The sequence below is a fragment of the Coenobita brevimanus genome, chromosome 76 (assembly GCF_032717465.1).
Source record: "Coenobita brevimanus isolate Jiangsu-jjx chromosome 76, ASM3271746v2, whole genome shotgun sequence".
Taxonomy (NCBI): Eukaryota; Metazoa; Arthropoda; class Malacostraca; order Decapoda; family Coenobitidae; genus Coenobita; species Coenobita brevimanus.
This window is the reverse complement of record NC_137029.1, coordinates 27,647,882-27,669,219: the sequence shown is the minus strand read 5'-3', so window position 1 is coordinate 27,669,219 and position 21,338 is coordinate 27,647,882. Positions and strand designations below refer to the sequence as shown.

General features: G+C 41.2%; 1 protein-coding gene across 1 annotated transcript in view; it reads right to left on the bottom strand.

The window, feature by feature from the left end:
• LOC145408204 (nephrin-like) overlaps positions 1 to 21,338 on the bottom strand; it is a 183,333-nt gene that overhangs the window by 105,677 nt on the left and 56,318 nt on the right. Inside the window, exons 7-9 of the mRNA XM_080278960.1 lie at positions 14,178 to 14,322; positions 11,570 to 11,700; positions 5,424 to 5,583 (exon numbers count right to left, since the gene is read on the bottom strand). Of these exons, the coding sequence (XP_080135086.1) occupies positions 5,424 to 5,583; positions 11,570 to 11,700; positions 14,178 to 14,322 (436 nt within the window). The remainder of the gene's footprint in view (positions 1 to 5,423; positions 5,584 to 11,569; positions 11,701 to 14,177; positions 14,323 to 21,338) is intronic.

Below are 21,338 nucleotides of genomic sequence, written 5' to 3'. Positions count from 1 at the left end.
TAAAGAAAGAGGGAAGGAAATGTGGAGAGAGAGGGAAGGAAATGTGAGGGAGGAAAGGAAATATGAGGAAGGAGGGAAGGAGATGTGAGGAGGGAGGGAAGATGTGAAGAGAGAAGGACGGAGATGTGAGGAGGGAGGGAAGATGTAATGAGGGAGGGAAGGAGATGTGAGGAGGGAGGAAAGGAGTACGACATACAAAGGAGTACAAAGGAAAGCAAACAGCAACAGACCTAATGGTCCTTTCGAGGCTGCTGTTACAGAGAAGACTATCACTATGATAGTTAATTCTACAAGCTGAAGGTAAAGATAGTAAAGCAAGGAGAGAGGGAAGGAGATGCGAGGAGGGATACAAGAGAGAAAGGAGGAGGAGGAGAGAGGGAGGTAACGCGGCCAAGCAAACCAAAGTGAGTGGAAACTGGAGATAACAAACGCAAAATCAGAGATATCTGATATGGAAGCTTAAGAACACTGCGAAGAGACTGCGTGGGAAGTGAAAGGCTTAGAACAAGACGGGAAGATACATATAGGAAATTTAAGATGCCGATCAAAAAGAGGAAATAAAACAGAAAAAGAAAGATAAGGAACAAAGAAAAAGAACAAAGTGGGAAATGGAAGAACAACAACAAAGTGAAAATATAAGGTGGGAAAAGACATAACAAGTGGAGAGTTAAAGTGGAAAAAGTTACATAATATCAGGAGTAGAATTTCTCTGGGACCTGCGGCGAGGCTCGTGTTTCAAGCAGTTTACTGTAAAAAGTAACTTGCCTTAACAGAAAGATCCACTACCAAGATTTTGGAGGTGTCTTAACAGAGAGCCCCACTGTTAAGACACCTCCAACGTCTCAATAGGGTTATGTCTCAATAGGCTTAAATTTGGCACTTTTTACTAAAGTTGTCGCTAGACGGAGTAACGACAGGTGTCAGCTGAAGGCAGATTAGGATCATCCACGTCAAATTACCCTATATGGTACTAATTTTATGTCTCCAAAGGCCTCCTTTTAACAAATCCGCAAGAAGCAGAAGTAGAAGAAGAGAGATGAAGAACGCTGGCCACTCACTGACCTGCTGGCTATCGACGCAGGTAAAAACAAGGGGGAAATATGGATTTGGGGAGTATATGGAGGACTTGGAGGTGGGTAGAGTGTCGTGGGAAGACGGGTCGTTGCTGAGTAGGAACGAAAATTTTTACTGATCCTTTTGTCCTGGCCATCCCTCACAGGATGCGGCGTCGGGCAAGATAGACAGATAAACAAATACAGACATACTGTAGATAAAAGGCCAGAGACGCAAAGATAAATATATACAGGCAGACAGATATACAGATGTGAAGATATACACATCGAAAAATAGATAGTCAGATATACAGATAAGCGGGTGAGAGGGAATTAGGGATGTTCGGAAAGCAGAAAAGAAAAAAAAAATCGCAAAGGTATGGAGAAAGACGGAGAAAACGAAAATGGTGATAATCTAGACACTGAAAACTAAGAAACGAAAATGAGTAGTAAAAGTAAAAAAGTAACTGAAGCAATGAGATAAAGACGGAAGAGAGAGGGAAGAAGAAAGTACAGGCGAAGAGAGAAAGTGAAGAAGAAAGAGGAGGAGAAGAGAAGGGAGAAGTGAGTGGGGAGAGGAGAGAAGGGAAGAGGGAGAGCGGGGAGAAAAAGAGTGGAAGAGAGAAAATGTGGAAAATAAAAATAAAGAAAAGAGGAATAACACGACGATAATGATGCTCCACACTTACGAAAATGTGACTACGAGAATCAAGGGACACTTCCTGTTCCTAAAAAATTATGTAAAGATGTGGAAGGGAATAAGAGAGGGGGAAAAGAATGAGGGAAGAAAAGAGAAGGAAGGCGAAGGTAATGATGATCCAGGATCTGAAGAATGTTAATTTGAAAAGCAGTAAGAGGTAAAACTTACAGGAAAATAATGGGGAGAACAAGAATATGCAAGAATGGAGGATCAGGATGACAACAATGATTAGACTTAAAAATATAATTACGAAGATTAGGAAAGAAAACGAAGTTGAGTATACTGACAGAAGCAAAGAGGAGGAACATTTTCATAATGATGATCAATGATTAAAAATTTATGAAAATGAGTGGCATAAAAAAAAAAAAAAATCATGGGAGGGCAATGATGCAAAAGTGGAGAAGAAAAACAATGATCATCATGGCTTAGAAAAATATGAATATGAGAAGAAAAAAGCATTACGAAGAAAACTAATAGAAAATATGGACACAACAGAAGAAGAAAAAGACGGAAGCATAGAGGAGGAACACGAAGATAACGATGACCCAAAATTAGACAAAAATATGAAAATGAGGAGGAGGAAGGAAGAAGGAGAGCAAGAGGAAGGGTTCGAGATAATTAGGAGGGAGAGAGTTGGAGGGAAAGGCGCCAAGAAACTGGAAAGATTACGAAGGATTAGCAGGTGAAAAATACCATGAAGGGAAAGTGGGAAAGAAAGAAGCTGGAGGAGGATGAAGAGGAGGATTTGTTAGCCTAAGAGAATTGGAGGAGGAGGAGGAGGAGAAGCAGGGGGGGGAGGAGGAGGAGGAGGAGGAGGAGGAATGCAGAGCTAATGAGAAGACAAGATCAAGAAGAGTGGAAGACAGTGTTCCAGGAAAAGTATATTTGGAAGCGGGAAGCCATGAAGAACGTAGGGAAGAGACAAATGGGTTAGACAGGGCCATACACAACACCCATAATAACACCAATTAAAATCAGAAGGACGGGGAGAGGGCAATGAACCTGAGAATGCCAAAAATACGACCAGTTGGGGAGAGATAAAGAGGGGAAAAAAGCCATAAAGGGAGAAAGAAATTGAGAGAGAGAGGAAGGAAGAGTAATAAGAGAGAGTGGAGGGACGAGGGTGAGGTGGAGTGAATGGGGCGAGCCAGATGGAAAAGAAATAAATGTGTGTGAAAAAGTTTGCAAGGGTCGACGGGGAGGCACTTGTGGTCCCCTGCCTACACCCAAGCCTCTGTGTATGTCTGCCTGTCTGTATGTATGTCTGTCCCTCAACAACACCAGGTTTTCTCTCTTTGTTCACTCACTTGTTTTTCCGTGGACACTTCCGCAAAAACACGTACGCCTAAAAAATCGTTCCGTAAGTTGAATGGCTATGAATTATTTTTTTCTCCTTGTTTACTCACTGACAATGGCATGGACACGAAAACACACACACACACACACACACACACACACACACACACACACACACACACACACAAACGTACCACGCTCCTGAGAATGCAAAACAGAATAAATTCCTTAGAGATGGAACTTGCTGTACTAAGAACCCTAATTTTGTCTCCTTTGACGACACATGATTTTTTTTCCTTCTTGCTGCCTCGCAGGCTTTTGTATGAACACACACACACACACACACACACCTCGCTGGTGCAGTGGTAACGTTCTCGCTTGCCATCTGGTAGACGGGAGTTCGCGCCTCGCTCAGGTTGCGAAAAGTTTCACTGACGAAGTGGGTGGTTACTGTCCCCCTTGAGCAAGGGGACGGGTGTGTGGGTGTGTGAAGGTCACAGTCTTGCCCTTAGATCGGACTATATGAGCTCTCAGCTCCCTTCCGGGAGGGTGAAAGCTGACGATCACGACCATCAAGTGATCCTGACCGACCCGGTGAATTACACACAAAGTACCTCTCTCCTGCAGTGGGATGGATATGAAAATGGCCAAGCCTCTGTCAGTCTGCCTCTAGGTTTTTTCTCCGTACTCACTCACCTGTTTTACATGGACATTTGGACAAAAACATGCACACTCAGGGACAAAAGTTCGCTTACAAGTCCACTGCGTCTACTTCACACTTAAGGACATGTCCCTTACTTTCCTTCCCGATGCATCATATCAAAGAGAAACTTCTATGAGCAGAGAAGTATACCAAGCCTCTCCCAGCCAGTGATTTATGGTGAAAAGAGAATAAGATATTTTTTGTCCCTGAATATACACCTGACAAAGAGTTTCCAAGCCCGATAACTCTTAGAATTTGACGCAGCGAATGAAACATGTAAAAACTGCCATTTGAATGTGAAAATATAAAAAAAATTTACGGTGTTTCGAGCTGTTCAGTATTACACGGACGAATTTTCAGGATACCATTCTGGAATTATTTCCAGCTGCAGCCAGACATACCAACCATACCGCCCTGTCAGAAATACATCATACCAAGCTGTTCAGGTACATTTTTTGCCGAATATATAAATGCTGACAATTGAACTTACCTCGCTCTCACGGCTGGGTTGGTGATAACAGATTTCATGTGTTCAATATTTTCGTGTAGCCATAAACAGGCACCTTCCTCTCCCTCTCCCTCTCTCTCTCTCTCTCACACACACACACACACACACACACACACACACACACACACACACACACACACACACACACAGATTACTAGCGTATATTATTCGGCCGGAAATGACAATTAAATCTTTTTCCAAGCAGCAACTGAATATATGATGGAGGCAGCGCATAATACTCTAATTAATTTCTGCCGGGGAGGGACACTCGTATTTTCAGACACTCCCACCAACTTTTTCTGATGAGTTCTCGTTGGCTTGGAAAATTTCCTAACACATTTTCCTTAGCGTTTCTCTCCCTCCCTCTCCCCTCATCTCTCTCTCTCTCTGCATTTTGACTCATCACTCGGAATCCTATGAGTCACTCTTTGTTGAATAAAATCGTCTGTCACACCGTCACTTCATACCGAAGACATACAGACTGCGATTCACACAACAAACCATCTCAACGCTTCAACTATATATCACATGCATCACTCACTATAAACGCCTCTTCCCTATTCGTACTGCACCAGTCAGGGAAAGGTTCATTCTGGCTACCACTCCTTTCCAGGAGGTCTGTTCCCGCAAAGGACCTCATATAGACTGTTACAGACAGTGTAACTTGTACATCTCCCTCCTTATGTTTGATACTGACGACTATGGTGTTGCTGGAAGTCTCAGACTGGCACCCTCTTGATCAATTCATTCTTCCTTTATATACGAGTATCTGTTAGCTAATCTATCAATGTATTTACATATCTCTGGACTAACATCTGAGTCTGACATCTCTGGTGTGACTTGAATATTACACGGACGATATTTTCAGGATAGCAGGTATTTCCACCTTCATCTATATATACCAACCATACCGCCCTGTCAGAAATACATCATACCAAGCTGTTCAGGTACATTTTTTGCCGAATATATAAATGCTGACAATTGAACTTACCTCGCTCTCACGGCTGGGTTGGTGATAACAGATTTCTTGTGTTCAATATTCTCACGTGGACGCCTTACACTGATATCGTCCCGCGCACTTCCTTCTTACATTTATCAATGTTTTCAGAAATCTATCTATTTATTTATTTATCAATCTACCCATATACATCTGTGAGTACTTACATTTGATATTAACGACTATGGTGTTACTGGTGGCGTCCCCCTCCACGTTGGACGCCTCGCACTGATACCGTCCCGAGCGATTCCTTCTCACCTTCTGCAGTGCTATGGTGCCCTCACTCACTATCACCCCGGCCGTCACGTTGTTCACCAGCTCCACGCCCTGACAGCAAGACAAAGCTTAGAATTATGTCTATGTTCCATCCCCTGTTGAGTAGGAAGTAGAGGAAAGCTTAGAATTAAAGAACTTATGAAGGCTTAGGTATGTCTTATGTTGTATGCTCTGTTAAGGAAGACACAGAAAACGACTTACATCTGAAGAACAAATAGGGGGATTAGATAAATGCCTGTGTTCCATGCCCTGTGAGTCAGCAGAATAAGAAAACAATGGGTTAGATTGATGATTATATTTTGCGACCTGTTAATACTAATAATAATTATAATAATAATAATTAAGGTTTATTGATGCCTGCTGACTGCACGATTCATTAATCAGTTCAGTCGAATGATGTCTTTTTGGGGGCTGCTGTTCTTGCCTACTGATGACTTCATTTTATAACAAAATGTCTATCTGTTTGTCTGTTTCGCACTACCTGTTCATAGAAAAAGAAAATCCTTTCCCTCAGGTGTTGGCAGTCACGCACCATCTCCGTTCCACGCTACTTTCCGCGGCCATGAAAAATACAAGACGTCACGAGCAAAGAGGAAGGCAGAAGGCGCGTGCTGCATAGCAATGACGGTGTGGGGTGTGTGGGTGTGTAGGTGGAGGTGGGGTTCGATGCGTTGGGGTGGAGGAGAACTCTGGAAGTGTTTGTGGGGTGGGAGGGGATGGGATATTCCTGTAGGGCAAGTTCGGTCTGGGTGTGGGAGGGGTGTGTGGGACAGAGTATGTGGGGGAAACAAGAGGGTATTGTGGAGGAGGGAAGGTGTGGGTAGGTGGGGTGTGTGTAGGGCAAGGGACAAAGGAGTCAGGAGGGGTTTGTGTATGCGGGGGTATGGTGTTTTGATAGTGTGAGGTGCATCGGGGTCGGAAGGAGTATGAGAGTGGCGGGGTGGGGGGGGGGGGAGTGTTGTAGTGGTGTGTGGTGGATGGAGGCGGTGTATGCGGCCTGTTAAAAGTGGTGGGGTGTTGGTGGGGCAATGGATTGGACATCACGTGTGTCGGAGTGGGTGGGGGTGTCTGGGAAGGTGTATTCCAGTGAGGTGTGTGTGGTGATGGTGGTGGGGGGAGGGAGGGGTATATTGTTTGGTTGTGCGTGTGTGATGCAACATGAATGAAGCAAACATAACATCGTTGCCGTAACGGGAGCAATTGAGTTTGTTTATAGCCAAGAGAGTACGAAAAGTCTCACGAAATGAGAATAATTATCACTTGGCCGCAGCAGCAAGATATAAAAAGAAGTCAGTGAAGTAAAACACAATGTGCTGAAGAACTGATACAAATATACCAGCGCGTGATTTCGTCTGTCAGCCGAGGAACTTTAATCACCTTCAGCCTCAGAATGTTACTTGCTTTATTCCTCCTTTCCTTAGACAATTTTATTAGCCTGAGATGCACTTCAATAAACTCTTCTTTACTAAGGGCTTCTCCTAAGCTGAATAAAGTTACCTGTAGTTTTATTCTTCCTTTCCTGAGATATTTTTATCAGCTTGGGATGCTCTCCTTAAATCCTTCATTACCAGGGGCTTCTCCTAAGCTAAATAAAGTTACCTGGTAGCAGTGACACGCAACAAAAAAACACGTCATCGTAGTGAAGGGACTAATGTAAAGCGATTTTCCAAATTAATAATGCATTACTAAGCGACCATTAATCAGACCGGAAAGTTCTCGTTATCCAGGCTTTGCAGGTTTTCGGTAATGCTGCAAACATTAACACCTTCAGCCCCAGGACGCCATTATTTATGTTCTTGCCAGTGCCAGATGAATGAATTTAGCTTATAACAGCAACGTTTTAGTCTCTCTCTCTCTCTCTCTGTTAAAGGTCACACGGTATTGGCCAGTATCTACGTATTAAGGCTTTATCCACCTACGAACCAATCAGCTGTCAGGTATTAGGCCACCGCCAACCAATCAGCTGGGATCCAGTCTATCTCACCATTATTATTACTTGCTATTGGAGAGAGAGAGAGAGAGAGAGAGAGAGAGAGAGAGAGAGAGAGAGAGAGAGAGACGAAAATATTAAATCACTCGCTAATATTATACCAAACTGAATACACGCAACCCTCATTAATTAGGGATGTGTTTTAAAATGCCACAAATTTCCTCCGAGAGTAAGTCATACGTGCTAGAGAGGGAGAGAATGGAGTCACCATTAACTCTCTCATGGTCGGAACAACTCTTTATTCCACACCAGCGAAAGCAAGTAGATAATATTCAGCTGAAAATGAGTCACAGGAGCCTAAGTGTCAAATTATAGTACTCGGTGTGAAAACTGCATTAACGAAGGCTTAGGATTAACACCTAATGACTGCACAACGCTCATTAAGGTAAATAATTAATATCCTGCTAAGCCACACCTCCTACAATACCATCCACTGCGATGAGCAAGTAGTGTGATATCGTACACTTATTCTCTCTCTCTCTCAAGGGCCCACCTTTTGGTAAGAGAACGTCCCTTGACATTCTCATTGACCTCAGTTATTCACTTTCTTATTAAACTCTGCTCTACGATGACGTTATTTTATTTTTGCTACCACCAGACGATTTTATTCAGCTTTGGGCAGACCCGCCTTCATAAACGAGTTAGGAACAATGTATTAACCCCTTCAATGTGTGTGTGTGTGTGTGTGTGTGTGTGTGTGTGTGTGTGTGTGTGTGTGTGTGTGTGTGTGTGTGTGTGTGTGTGTGTGTTTTATAACAGACCTATTGTGGTGAATGGGCTAGGAATAATCTGTTAATCCCCACAGTACCAAGGTGTTTTATTTTTCTTGCTATCATCATATGATTTTATAAACAGTTGCCAAATCCTGAAAATGCCAATTACCTTTTGTGATGATAAAATATTCTTTTTCACACCACCTTCCACATGCCGATATCATTTTTTAAAACTCTTCATACCATCAGTTTTGGGGGGTACTAGTGGACAATTTCATTCCATTAAATAAGTGTTCTCGAGTACTGAAAAATTCACTTAACCCGCTGGCCGGAGAAGAAATGTTCACTGTCCTTCTCACTGGTCTAATATATAATTCAGTTTCTTGGTCATCTCTAGCTGTCTCATTCACTCATAACTTTCTCACTGGTCTATTATATCATTCAGTTTCTTATTCATCTCTAGCTGTCTCATTCTCTCATAACTTTTTCGTTAAGTATTCTCTTGTACTGAAAATTGCAGTTGGCCTGTGTGAGAAGAGAAATTCCTCTGCTTTCTCACTCGTCTGATATATCATTCAATTTCTTATTAAGCTTCATCTCATATTCCCAGCTCGTGTCTCCGTCATCAACAATTCACTGACACTCTGAGGCCCGGGTTCTCGTCAGCTTCGGAAGATTTCTCGCACCTCTTCCTCGGCGATTTATTTTGCATTAACCTTTTCCTGGGTAATATCAAAGAGAATTTTACCACGCACTGACACTGTATTCAGCAAAGCCTCATAATACGGCTCTGATGATCCGGCATATCTCTAGTATTTCTGTACCTGATTATTGTGTTGCAGATATTGTCAAGGTAGTTTTTAGTTTCGGAAACACTCCCCTTCATTGTGAACGAATTGACGAAGGCTATATCTAACGTCTCTAGTTTAAAAAAGAGAAAAAAAATGAAAACCTCGTCTGAGCTGAACAATGTAGCCTGGAGCGAAAAAAAAAAAAAAAAAAAAAGGCATCCTCGGGGTGAAGAGGTGATGTGTCTAAGGTAATAAGCAGTGACTTACTTTGCCATGGTGTACAGAAAGGCTTACTAACTACATACAAATTCAGTATGTTATTTTATTCACTAGTTTTGACATTAACATCATACATTAAAGAACAAAAAACTTTCTTATATTTCCTGACGACCAAAGTAGCTTTTCAGTTCCATATGAACAAAGCATCTAATTTGTTATCATTTTTTTTTAATTAAAATGCGATAATAACCCACTGAATCTCAACTTCACAATAAAGCTACCTAGTTAAAAGAAAAAACATACCAACACAGACTTATAATATCAATAAATACAATGTCTTTATTTGGCTATATCATTCCCCTAACGTCCTCTGGCTCATATGACTCACTCTGCTGAATAAAGACGTCGTGTATTGACAGAATTAGAGGATTAGAATCACCTCGACCACCACAGCACCAATGGTCTACAGTATATGTCTGTAGTCTGACGTCTTCATCCAGGAGGTGGCAGCCAAAAACAAACCGCCACCACGTCAACCTGCCCTCCGCCATCAAGTTGCCCTTCTCCAACTCATCCACATATATCTCTTCACCTTATCCCTCCACCACATCCTAAGTCTCCTCCCCTCTCCCCCTTTCCCCCTCCCCCTAACCCTGTCACTCTCTCAGTCAAAGGTTGCAGTACTACAGAACATAACAGCTCAGTTATGAAGCAATTATGAACGTGGTGTAGCCTGTGTAAAAACCCTGCGTCAGTATTAATGTTAACGAGATATTTGCATACAGTACAGCGGCGTGGCGGTGTGGCTGAGACTGATGTGCTAATCATGGACCAGACACGCTCGGGAAGCGGATGCTGCGCTGTGTGAATACAAACGTGTTGCTATTTTTTTGTCATAAGCTGCTGCATGTGCAGCTGCAGACATAAATACTGATCCACTTCACAACATTTACTATCATGATACTGAACAATCACTGTCAAACCCTGTGACTCCATAGACATCACAAGGTGAGAATCTGAGTGTCTTAATTCAAACACACCTTACTTTACTGACATCACAAGGTAAGAATCTGGTTATCCTAATTCAAACATGCCCAAATTAAGTGACATCTAGTGGTGAAGATGGAAGTATCCAGATGCAGGACTGTTCTATTTCATTAGCATCATGTGTGAAAGGCTGACTATCCCAGCTCATGCCTCCACATTCACCGACATCGTGAGGTGAGACGGTGGCTAATTCAAACATACCTTATTTCACTGATGTCTTAAGGGAAGAATCTGACTATTTCTACGTCACTGATGAAAGGATGTGAGCATCCTAATTCAAACATGCCAATATCCACTAACATCTTGATGCAAGAGTTAGATTGTCCAGAAAAAAATGTCACCCATTTCACTGACATTTTGAAGGGAGAAGCTGTCTTGTCTGTCTTTTGTCTTGTGCAGGTGACTCCCAATTAAGATGAAATAATTAATCAGGTGTCAGTTAAGGGACGGACGAAATGTCACGGCAAGTGGGATAACGCTCGCTTCAATTTTCCACTTATTCCATTTTTTTCTTAGTGATGAATTATGCTTATTACACCCTGATATTCTCTTATGCTGATCATATACTTCAGCACCGACACAGTTTGCATCAATAACATATATACAAGAGGATAAAAGACGCAATGACTACAAATATCTCCTACGAAGACATATTACAAAAATTTCTAAAACCAATTAAAATAAGTCCATAGTCAGAGGCAAAATAAAAGCTGGACTAAGGACACCCCATTCCCCTGTGTGACATTCTCGGCCTAACGCAACACACCTTCACCTGCATTATGTCTAGCGGGGAGAATCGGCTCCAAAACGTGGTCCTATGAATCAGGATGTTCTTATTCCAACTTTAACATGATCGAATATTTTGAGTCAGAGTATGGATGGTGTTCTAAGAGGCCTTGCAGATTTCGTAACACCTCTTCCTCAGGGATTTATTTTGCACATTACACCTCAGTACCCTCCTGTATGATGCTGATATAAAGTGTCGATATTAAAACGATATAAATAACATACAGGGAAAGCTGAAGGTGCAATATGCGAAATAAATCTCCAAGGGCAAAATGTTACGCTTGCATCTTTACAATTACAAGAACTGTCACAACCTTTATAGACAATACGATCTTCATCTAGTAAATCCAGCCTCGTACATGCTAACACTCTAACAGTGACTTACCTACTTAGCATTTATTTTGGACTAACGCCCTATGATATAAGGGATCAAGGGCATCATTAAAGTTTAAAACCATACCTATAAGGAAGGGAGGGTCAAAGGTACTTACCTGGTGCAGCCATTTAATCTTGTAGGGCGGGGGGTTGGCGTCCACAGTACACTCAAAGAAGAGATCGTTTCCCTCCCTCAGCGTGTCCGCGTCTAGAGCCCTTCCTAGGTTCAGGCTCACGCTCGGTTTGTCTGGTGATTGGAAGAAATTATTAGTAAAGCATCATTATCATCAACATCTTAATTTATCATCATCATCATCATCTGCAGCAGCAGCAGCAGCAGCAGCTTTTCTCACCTAATGACTGCGTAAGGTATTGACTGAGTAGCTAAATTAACATAGGTGAAAAGTGTTTGATTGCAACATCAGTCACAGTGAAACCATTGATACCTTCGGAAAGAGTATTTTTTAGGGAGGGGGTAATGATATTCTCAGTCAAAAAAAGTATATTTGTGCATTCCACGTGAACCAGTCTGCCACCACAAACGATGGTTACGGGATAACACCCGATGGTCCTGCACCACGCTGGCTACACCCACATGTTGTTATCCAGCTTAGAATAATACGCGAAAAGTGAAGCATTAGTGAAGGCTAAATCTAGTTCTCCAATTCGGTGTGTCTATCCCAAGTTCAATTAATTCATTAAGACATAAACAACGAAATATCAAAATTTACCAAAATTTTCTGTTATACTGAACTGTGTATGGATTCCAGCTACTCTTATTAGTGAAACACAGGAATGAAATGGTAAGGAAGGAGCTGATGAAGATGGTATATATATATATATATATATATATATATATATAGATATATAGATATATAGATATATATACATACATATATATATATATATATATATATATATATATATATATATATATATATATATATATATAGATATATATATATATATATATATATATATATATATATATATATATATATATATATAAAACTATCTATCTATGTCTATCTATCTATATTTTCCCCTAAGTTTGGTAAATAATTTGGGTGGCTGATGTGGGATAGTTGTGGTATTAGATAATTTACTGTGGGCTGCATTAACCAAATTACATCACGCTCTGAATGGCCCAGAGAGAACTGAAAAATTATTCTCCCACCTTTTTTCCTCTTACGTCTGACACGTTTTTCTTTGATGTTAATGTTGTTGGAAAAATTCACCTATCCAATCTCTGAAGCCTATAAATATGCTTTTGGATACTCCAGCTGATTATATAGTATTTTTGACTTTTTTTTTTTTTTTTTTTTTACTTCTTAACTCTTTCATTCGCTGACTCTGACTCAATCTCTTTTTTTTTTCTTTCTCGATCTCATTTTCACACACACACACACACACACACACACTATACTCACTCACCAATGCACTAACCCTTACCCACTCACTCACTCTCATACTCTCCTCTCACTCTTGCACACACACACACACACACACACACACACACACACACACACACACACATGCACATATTCTCACTCTCACTGTAACTCTCACACCCTCACTCCTTTTCTTCATTCAGATGTAATTACGGTGTCTTTGATGCTTAATTTTATCAGTTTCCAGACTAACTTTGTTGCACTGAAGGCCTCCAAGAACTCATTTGTTCTCACTAACTTACCTTTTTTCTCTTAACACATCCAACATTGTGACGTCTTGTTCAGTTTGTTCTTCCTACCGTTAGATGATTTTATTCAGCTTACGACAGACTTTTCGAACTGGGGAGTTAGACACAGCCTTCAACAACCCTTTCATTACGTGAGGCATTTCCTAAGTTGGACAATATCGTTTGAAGGAAGCAAGAATATACTAAAAACTCCATCGGACTGCAAGGAGGGGGGGGAGGTTTAATAGTAAACCCTTATATTTATGTCAAACAGAAACCCTGTACACAACAGTACAATCAATCTACCTACCTACCAACCTACTATATTTTATCTACGAGTAGCTACCTATCTATCTACTGTATATTTAGCTGTCAGTCTATGTCCGCATATGTGTGTGTGTTTGTATGTATGTAGGTATTGCCTGAAGCCGCGTCCAGTGAGAGGTGGCCTCAATAAGAAGGCCCCCATGAGTGTTTGTCCCAAGACAGTAATGACCAACTTCCTACTGTACACCACCACCTTCCCTCACACACAGTATTCTCGCACCTTATCTCTTTCGTTGTCTCACCTCTTCTCACCCACCTCACTCTCATATACCCCATTAGTCAATCTCTCCCTCATTCACTCTGCATGGCCAAACACTTTAATGTTTCTGTTACCTTTCCCACAACATCAACCTCCTCATCTCAGTCTTAAACCTATAAATCATTAGTCTTCAGGTTTTGCTTTAATAATTAACGCCGATACCCATGCCTGAAACAATATAAATACAACGGTTTTATCCTCTAAGGCTGAAGGGAGAAAAACTGTAACGCGAATATTCTCTGCACGTCGAATAACTACAGCGAAAAAGGAGTTGAGGACCAGGTATCTCCGACCTTCTATAATCTTCACTGACTCGGGGAAAGAGATGCAATAAATAAGTTTAAGTGTGAATGTTTGAAGTTTGGTCTTAATCCTTTGACGACGATGAAGGCGATGATGATGATGATGAAATTACAGATGTCACCGAGTAAATAATATGCAACGTATTATGAGTACTCACAAGAGACGTCTAGTGTGAAGATATCTTCCATGGTGGCTAGTGTGAGTGTAGGGTGCTTGGCTCGACACACCAGCTGCTGCCCGTGGTGTTCTCTGGTCAGCTCCAGCAGTAGCACGCTGACTGTCATGTTGGGGCTCACCTCAACCTGAAAAAAAAAAAAAAAAAAAAAGTTACTCTTAAAACTGTATTTGGGCTTTCTTACCCATAAAGGTATAACTAACTGTACACGGCTTTTTATTCATGGCTCTACAAACTGTACCATGAAATGTTTAGGCTCACCTCAATCTGAAAAAGAGACCTTGCTTACTCTTAAAAGTATAGGGACGCTTTCTTATTAATAAAGGTATAACTGTACATGGCTTTTTATTTACAGGGTATAGCTCCTCACACTGTATGGACCATTAGGGCTACTTGTTGGCTACAACAAACAAATAAGAAGAAATATATGATGCTTCAAAAAACGATAGTTAAACGAAAGCAGAAACACAGCACGATGATTACCAAATCCAGCTTAATGTAGCCCTGCCTGATGAAGCTCTACTTCCCTGTTGGTACACATCAAGGCTACACACCTACTGCAGGATTAGCCCTGACTCCTTACTGTTGTTGTTACCACGTGATTTTATTCAGTTTAGAAATGACCTCTCGCACTGACGACTATTATTAAAACGGTAACTCACCCCTCCAGGTGCAAGAGTCTACCTTACGTTGGCAAATGTTGAATGAAAGAGTATGAAAAAATAAAAAATAAAACAACAAAGAAGTCCCCGGGTTCAGTGTGTTAGTTAACACATTACACGTGTGATCTTTAACCCGCGGCGTCCCGTCGACGTTCTTTAACGTCCACACGTTTTGTCACTGCCAATCCCGTCGACGTACATAAACGCGAAAACATTGCAAGGCCCCTAATTTGCACAATTTTCAATTTTCGCGACTCATTTTTGGTACGTATACACGTGACACCTTCCTCAACAAGATGCCAGGCAGGGACAATGCCTTACCCAGCATGACCTCCTCCCCCCCCCTACATGCCATTGTCTCAGCAATTCACCTGTTATCAGTGACCTGGCCAGTATAGCCATGTCATGCCACGGTACAAAATTCAGAGCCAGAGTGATTCCCCAATCAATGACAATGTGGAGGACAAACTTTACATAGCATTAGAGGAAGAAACAATTAGAAATGATGACCAGGTAATGTGGCAAAAAAAGGTCAGGTATTAGTGAGTGAAACAATGCTTATAATGCCTATATTACTGCTTGAAAACCAATATACTCTCGCACTACATATAAATTCGTACCAAGTAAATAAATAAATACCGTTTATGAGTGGTGTGAAATAGTTATCCTCCCATAGAACTCGTTTTCTTTGGTGCCAGCCTGATAGAAAACCCAGTAAGGTAAGGAGGTACTCCTACCTGTAATGAGTATTTTAAACCTCAGGTGAGCGATTTCTCTATGAATTTTCGATGTTTCTCACCAAAAGCGAAGGTTTGAGCCAAAAAAAAAAAAAAAATTCCTAAAATGGTCGGGATTGGGGGGAGTCAGTGGTGGAAAAGTGGTCAGGATGGGGTGGGTTAATAACACACACAAAATACTTTTTCAGGCTAATTTTGTAACCTGATTATACAAACGTGTCCAAAGATGTTATGCAGTGCAATCAACAGGATCTATTACGTGGCCATGTAAAGTTACAGTGTAAGATGTATGGAATGTGGTGTGATGCGGTGTCTGTGGTGCAATGTATGTACGTCAAAAGTGTAGTGTGGTGTGGTGCGGTGTATAATGTGTGGTGTGGTGCGGTGTACTGCATGTATGCTGTGGTGTGGTGTGATGTATGTATGTATGGATGTATGTGGTGTGGTCTATCGTACATCCGTGGCGCAGTCAGGTGTGGTACTGCGTATTATCTGTAGCGTGGTATGATCTGCAGTAAGGTGTGGTGTGGCGCATATGGTGTGGTCGTATCTGCGGTATGGTATGGTGTGGTGCATATGGTGTGGTCGTATCTGTGGTATGGCGTGGTGTGGTGCATATGGTGTGGGCGTCATGTGTACAGTATTAAGATGTATGTCTGTGTTGGGGTGTATTGTATGTCTGTAATGTTGCGTGGTGTGTGGCTGCAGTTGGTATGTTACATGTTTAGAAAGTATAAGGAAGTTTTAAAATCATTAAATGCACCAGGAGCATACGTCAAACATTTAACATCAAAATACTGCATGTTAGGAACTATGGTATGGTGGTCTGGCTTACTATACAACACACTTCACAGGGATGGTATGAGACTGGGACATACCACTCTTTACAGTATACTTAGACCTACTTGACTTTAACCCCACAACAGATGAAAAGTACATATATTGCATCCGTACCTTTACAATAACTTATTATTTATCTATCAAGTTATCTCTAGATATTTATGCGTATATCTACATTATAACAATCTATTAATCTATCTACCATACTATTTCTCTCTCTACCCACCTATCTATCAGTATCTTGCGTACAGGGAAGGCAAGACTGGCATTGGGTATCAGTGCAATAAATCAGATATTGAGCGTTCAGCCATAAACCTCTTCTTAGCTCTATTCATAATGTCACTGCATGGGAGGCAGCGTACAGCACGACACGCATTCCTCGCCTCACCTCACCTATCTTACCTCACCTAATCTCGCCTCACTTCATCTCACCTCAGTTTACCTCACCTCACCTAACGTCACCTCACCTTACTACACTTCACCTTACCTCTCACACGGATCTCACACACACTATACATAGTCACACCCATCATACACTGCCTACATCACATATATTACCACACACAACACACACACACACACACACACACACACACACACACACACACACACACACACACACACACACACACACACAAATCCATTACAGAACAAGGGAATACCAAGTTCACGAAGTATTCCAACTAAATTATTTACTCGGGTCTCGCACTCCCGTCCTTACAACCTCCCCCGCCCCCCGCCCCCTCCCCCTCCTCCCCGGACATTCCAAGCTACTACGCCATTACTTACGTTGCTATGGTTTCTGTACAAATATGGCGGAACCAAAGACGTCTGCCTCCTAAAAGACCTTTCTGTCTTCATCCCAAAATACGCCATAATTCCTGAACCCCATTAGACAAAAAACGTCTTTCTATATTTTCTATCTTACCCTTGCTCCAGCAGACAATATCCTTCAACCTAAGTGAGACATTTAGTGCTGAGGGTGTTAATGGAGGCTACACGTAACTACTACAGTTCAAATGAGAGAGAGAGAGAGAGAGAGAGAGAGAGAGAGAGAGAGAGAGAGAGAGAGAGAGAGAGAGAGAGAGATTCTAGCAATTATGAAACAATTTCTAGTTGCAAGACTCTCTCTCTCTCTCTCTCTCTCTCAGCCAGAATACATAATTTTTTTCTTTATTCCTGCTCCCACCAGACTAATTAACAGCATATGAGAGACCTCTCGAACTCCAGGGGGCTTGATAACAGCGTTCATTAACCTCTTAATTCAAAGAAGTCTTCACAAAATTGCCAACAAATCGTCTGTTACGCAGCCAGCACAATGCAAAGTAGGTAGGTCTATTCCCACAAACGCCAGACGATTTTATAGAGCAAAGTAAGTCACAGTTTCCTGAATATGTTAATACTGCCATCATTAACCTTCTCAATGTCGGGGAAGCTCTAGCTTTTCTATCCCTTCCAACACAAGACGATTTTATTCAGATGGGATTGAGTCACAGGAGCTTGAGTAGTAAAGACTGCAATGATGGCAGCAGGAAGGTGTGCTCTACACCATTTTATCTGGCCAACGTGGTTTCCTGTTTATCTATCTACCTATTAATTTATTCATTTATTTTCTGGTGTGTATACAACTTATCACTGATATAAGAGTTGGGTGATGATGATGATGATGATGATCGTAAAGACGACGGCAACGGCGGCGGCGGCAACAACGTCCACCACCACCACCACCACCACGATGAGATGATGATGATGGTAAAGACGACGACGACCATCACCACCATGATCACGATAATGACGGAGATAGCATGGCGGATTATCAGTGGATACACTGGTAACATTTTCTCTCAATTTTTGTGTGATAATTTTCTCGTTTCTATATTAAGACAACCCCATTTATAACACCAAGAGAGCAAAGGACCACGCAAAATAAAAGCAACAGACCTTAGAACTGGGTAGAAATGTGAAGGTAGCAGTGAGAAAAGTATGTGCAAAGGAAACACAGGGAGAAAAAGGAAGAGGGGAGAAATGAAAGCAGAAAAAGAATTTGAAACAACAAAACTTAGAAATGGGGTGGAAATGGTGATGAAAACGTGTTAAAACGAAACAATGTAGTTAATGGATTTGAAGTGAGAAGGAGATGGGGCAGGAAGGAGAAATGGGAAATGACTTTGAATTGTGCTCTGAAGAGTGGAAATGTCAAGAAGGGAAGGGAGAATGGAAATGTGAAAAAGGGAAGGGAGAAAACAGAAGGAAATTAACTGTGAAGAGTGAAAATGGGAGGTGGAAGTGAAAGAAATACATGCAAACGAGAAAATGAAATACATGGAAAAAGAAAGTCGGAGGGACAGCAAGCAGGGAACGGAAAAAAATGTGGAAACAAGAGAGTAGTAGTGAGGCAGGTGTATGGAAGGGAAAAATAAAAGTAACAATCTGGTTTGGAGGGAGGGAGGGCATGGAAAAAGGAGAAACGAAGGGTGAGGGAAAGGAAGTTAGGCAAGTGAAAATGGAAAGTTAGTAGCGAGGAAAGTACATAAAAAGGGGGGGAAATGGAGGGAAGAAGATGAGAAAGGCAAAGAGTGGGAAACAAATTTTAATTACAGAGAAAATGAGAGTTGTAAGAAGTAATGGGTATGCAATAATAAAGTAGGGAGGGAAAAAGAAAACAAAAGATGAAAAAGACGATAGCTGTGAAAAAGTTAAAACGAGACAGAAGCTGTGAATATAACTATAAAGAAAAAAAAATATTAATCGCAAGTAGATCGTGGGAGAAACTGAGGGAAAAATAGGAAGAAGAAAATGAAGAGAACCGAGAAAGAAATTGGAAACGTGATAATAGTGACCAAAGTGTGTGGAAGGGAAAATAAAATAAATAAGTCTGGAGGGAGAGAGGGGGAGATGGAAGGGTAGAAAAGATGGGGAGAAACAGAGGAGGGTAAAAATCTGGAGTGATTGAGACGCAGCAATGAGAAAAAAAATAATCCTGAAGATAAAAGAAGGGAAAAAGGGAAGAGTTGAAAATAGAGTGGAAATGGAAGGGAAAATACGTGCCTGAAGAGAATGCGAGAAGGAAGGAGTACTGGAATGGAAATACAGCAGCAGAAAAAAAAAGTGGAAAAGGGATAGTAGTAGTAAGTCTATACAAAGAAAAGGGAACAATGTTTTTGGGTGGAAATTTGGAGTGTGAAAAAGAAAAAAAAAGAAAAGGAGAAAAGTAAATATACACAGAAAAAGGTAGAAACGAGAGAAGTGAGGAAAGTGTTTTCAAGGAAAAAAAAAAATGGTTTCCAGGGAGACAGGAGAGAAGGGAAGGGAAAAAACGAAGGGTGGGGGAAAAGAAGGTGAGAAAAGAGTGAAAATAGGAGAGCAACAGTTAAGCAAGTGCATGGAAAGCTGAGAGCGAGAGAATGGTAATACAAATTTGGCAAATACACGACGCAAAATTTGTGCCGGTATGTTGTTGTAACAGTGGCGATAACTGAGAAGTTAAATATCCTACTAAATTATGACGTATCAAGATCATCATCATGATCATCATCATCATCATTATTCCATCCTTTCGTGGTGGGAGGGTTCCAGCAACAAGAATAAGAAAACAGAAAACACAGCTCCCAGTGAACTGGAAAATGATGAGGATACAGAAAGGGTACAAGGTAGAAATTCCTAACAGGTTTAAATAATGGTGGACGACTGAAGTTCTCCAATCCACCACTGCCTCATCAGAAGCGTAAGGAACCGGGGTTAGGTTGTTCAGTACAGACATTTAAAGCGAAGGTGAGCAGTTGTTCGCTCCTTAGTAGCATTATGTGAGCAATAAATCCGAATCACTCCTAGGCATTAGATCCTTACGGGCCACATCCGGTTGGAAAGTCTCCCATTTGACCACTAGGTGTCTAAAATCTGTCAGAGGACACCATGGCTGGTGCACTACATCAGTACACAGCAGGATGGTCCACCATTGATCTGCCTGCGTAAACCCGAAAATCGTACCAAGGTCTAGTGAAACCTTGAATCGTACCAAAAACAGGAAGCAGTCAAGCGCCATAGGGGATGAAAATAATGATTTCATAATGAGGTACGTATACTGGTTTGTTGAAAAGGAAAGTACTCAAGTGCCACAGGGGATAAAAACAATGATCATATAATGCGGTATATTGGACACACACTGCTTTAGCAACGCAGAACGCAGCAATTACGATGCCTTATTAAAGAAGGGTTAATAAAGTTTACAAATATTTTAATTATGAACTATAATGTTTAGTAATAATGACTATGTAATGTAGAATGTTTACGGTATAATGTTTTAATAATCGAGGTTTAGTCACGTTATATTAAAGTAATGGAAAATGTTGCAAAGTTACGGTTTAACCATGGATAAAAGTGTGCAATCTTATAGTACGATCATGACAAAAGATAAATACGAATATCTGTAGAGAACATGCGTAGAGAACAAATTTCATGGGAGACGGGAGGACAACATTACAATCTCCAAGAAGGGAGTTCTTTGATAAACCAGCCTCTGTTGTCATGCCGGCATCAAAAGTAGCTGAACTGGAAAAGAACATTTATTTTTTTCCGTCTGGAAAGCTTGAAAAAAAGACCAAATGCATTAGCTAGTAGATGCTTTAGTAACGAAAGATCAATAACAACAACTTTTCCTTACGGGCAGGACAATTGTGCTTGCGCGCGCGTGCATAATTATATTAATAAGGTAATAATAATAATAATAATAATAATAATAATAATAATAATAATAATCCACCCATCATCCAGTCCTATGCCGCCCCATGAGGAGCGTAGGAGCCCGAGGCTATGCAAGGTGGTCCTAGCATTAAGATGAGAGTGACCTGCCTCACTCATCCCTGAGTGGCATAACGTGAGCAATAAACCCCTACCACCCCTTGAAT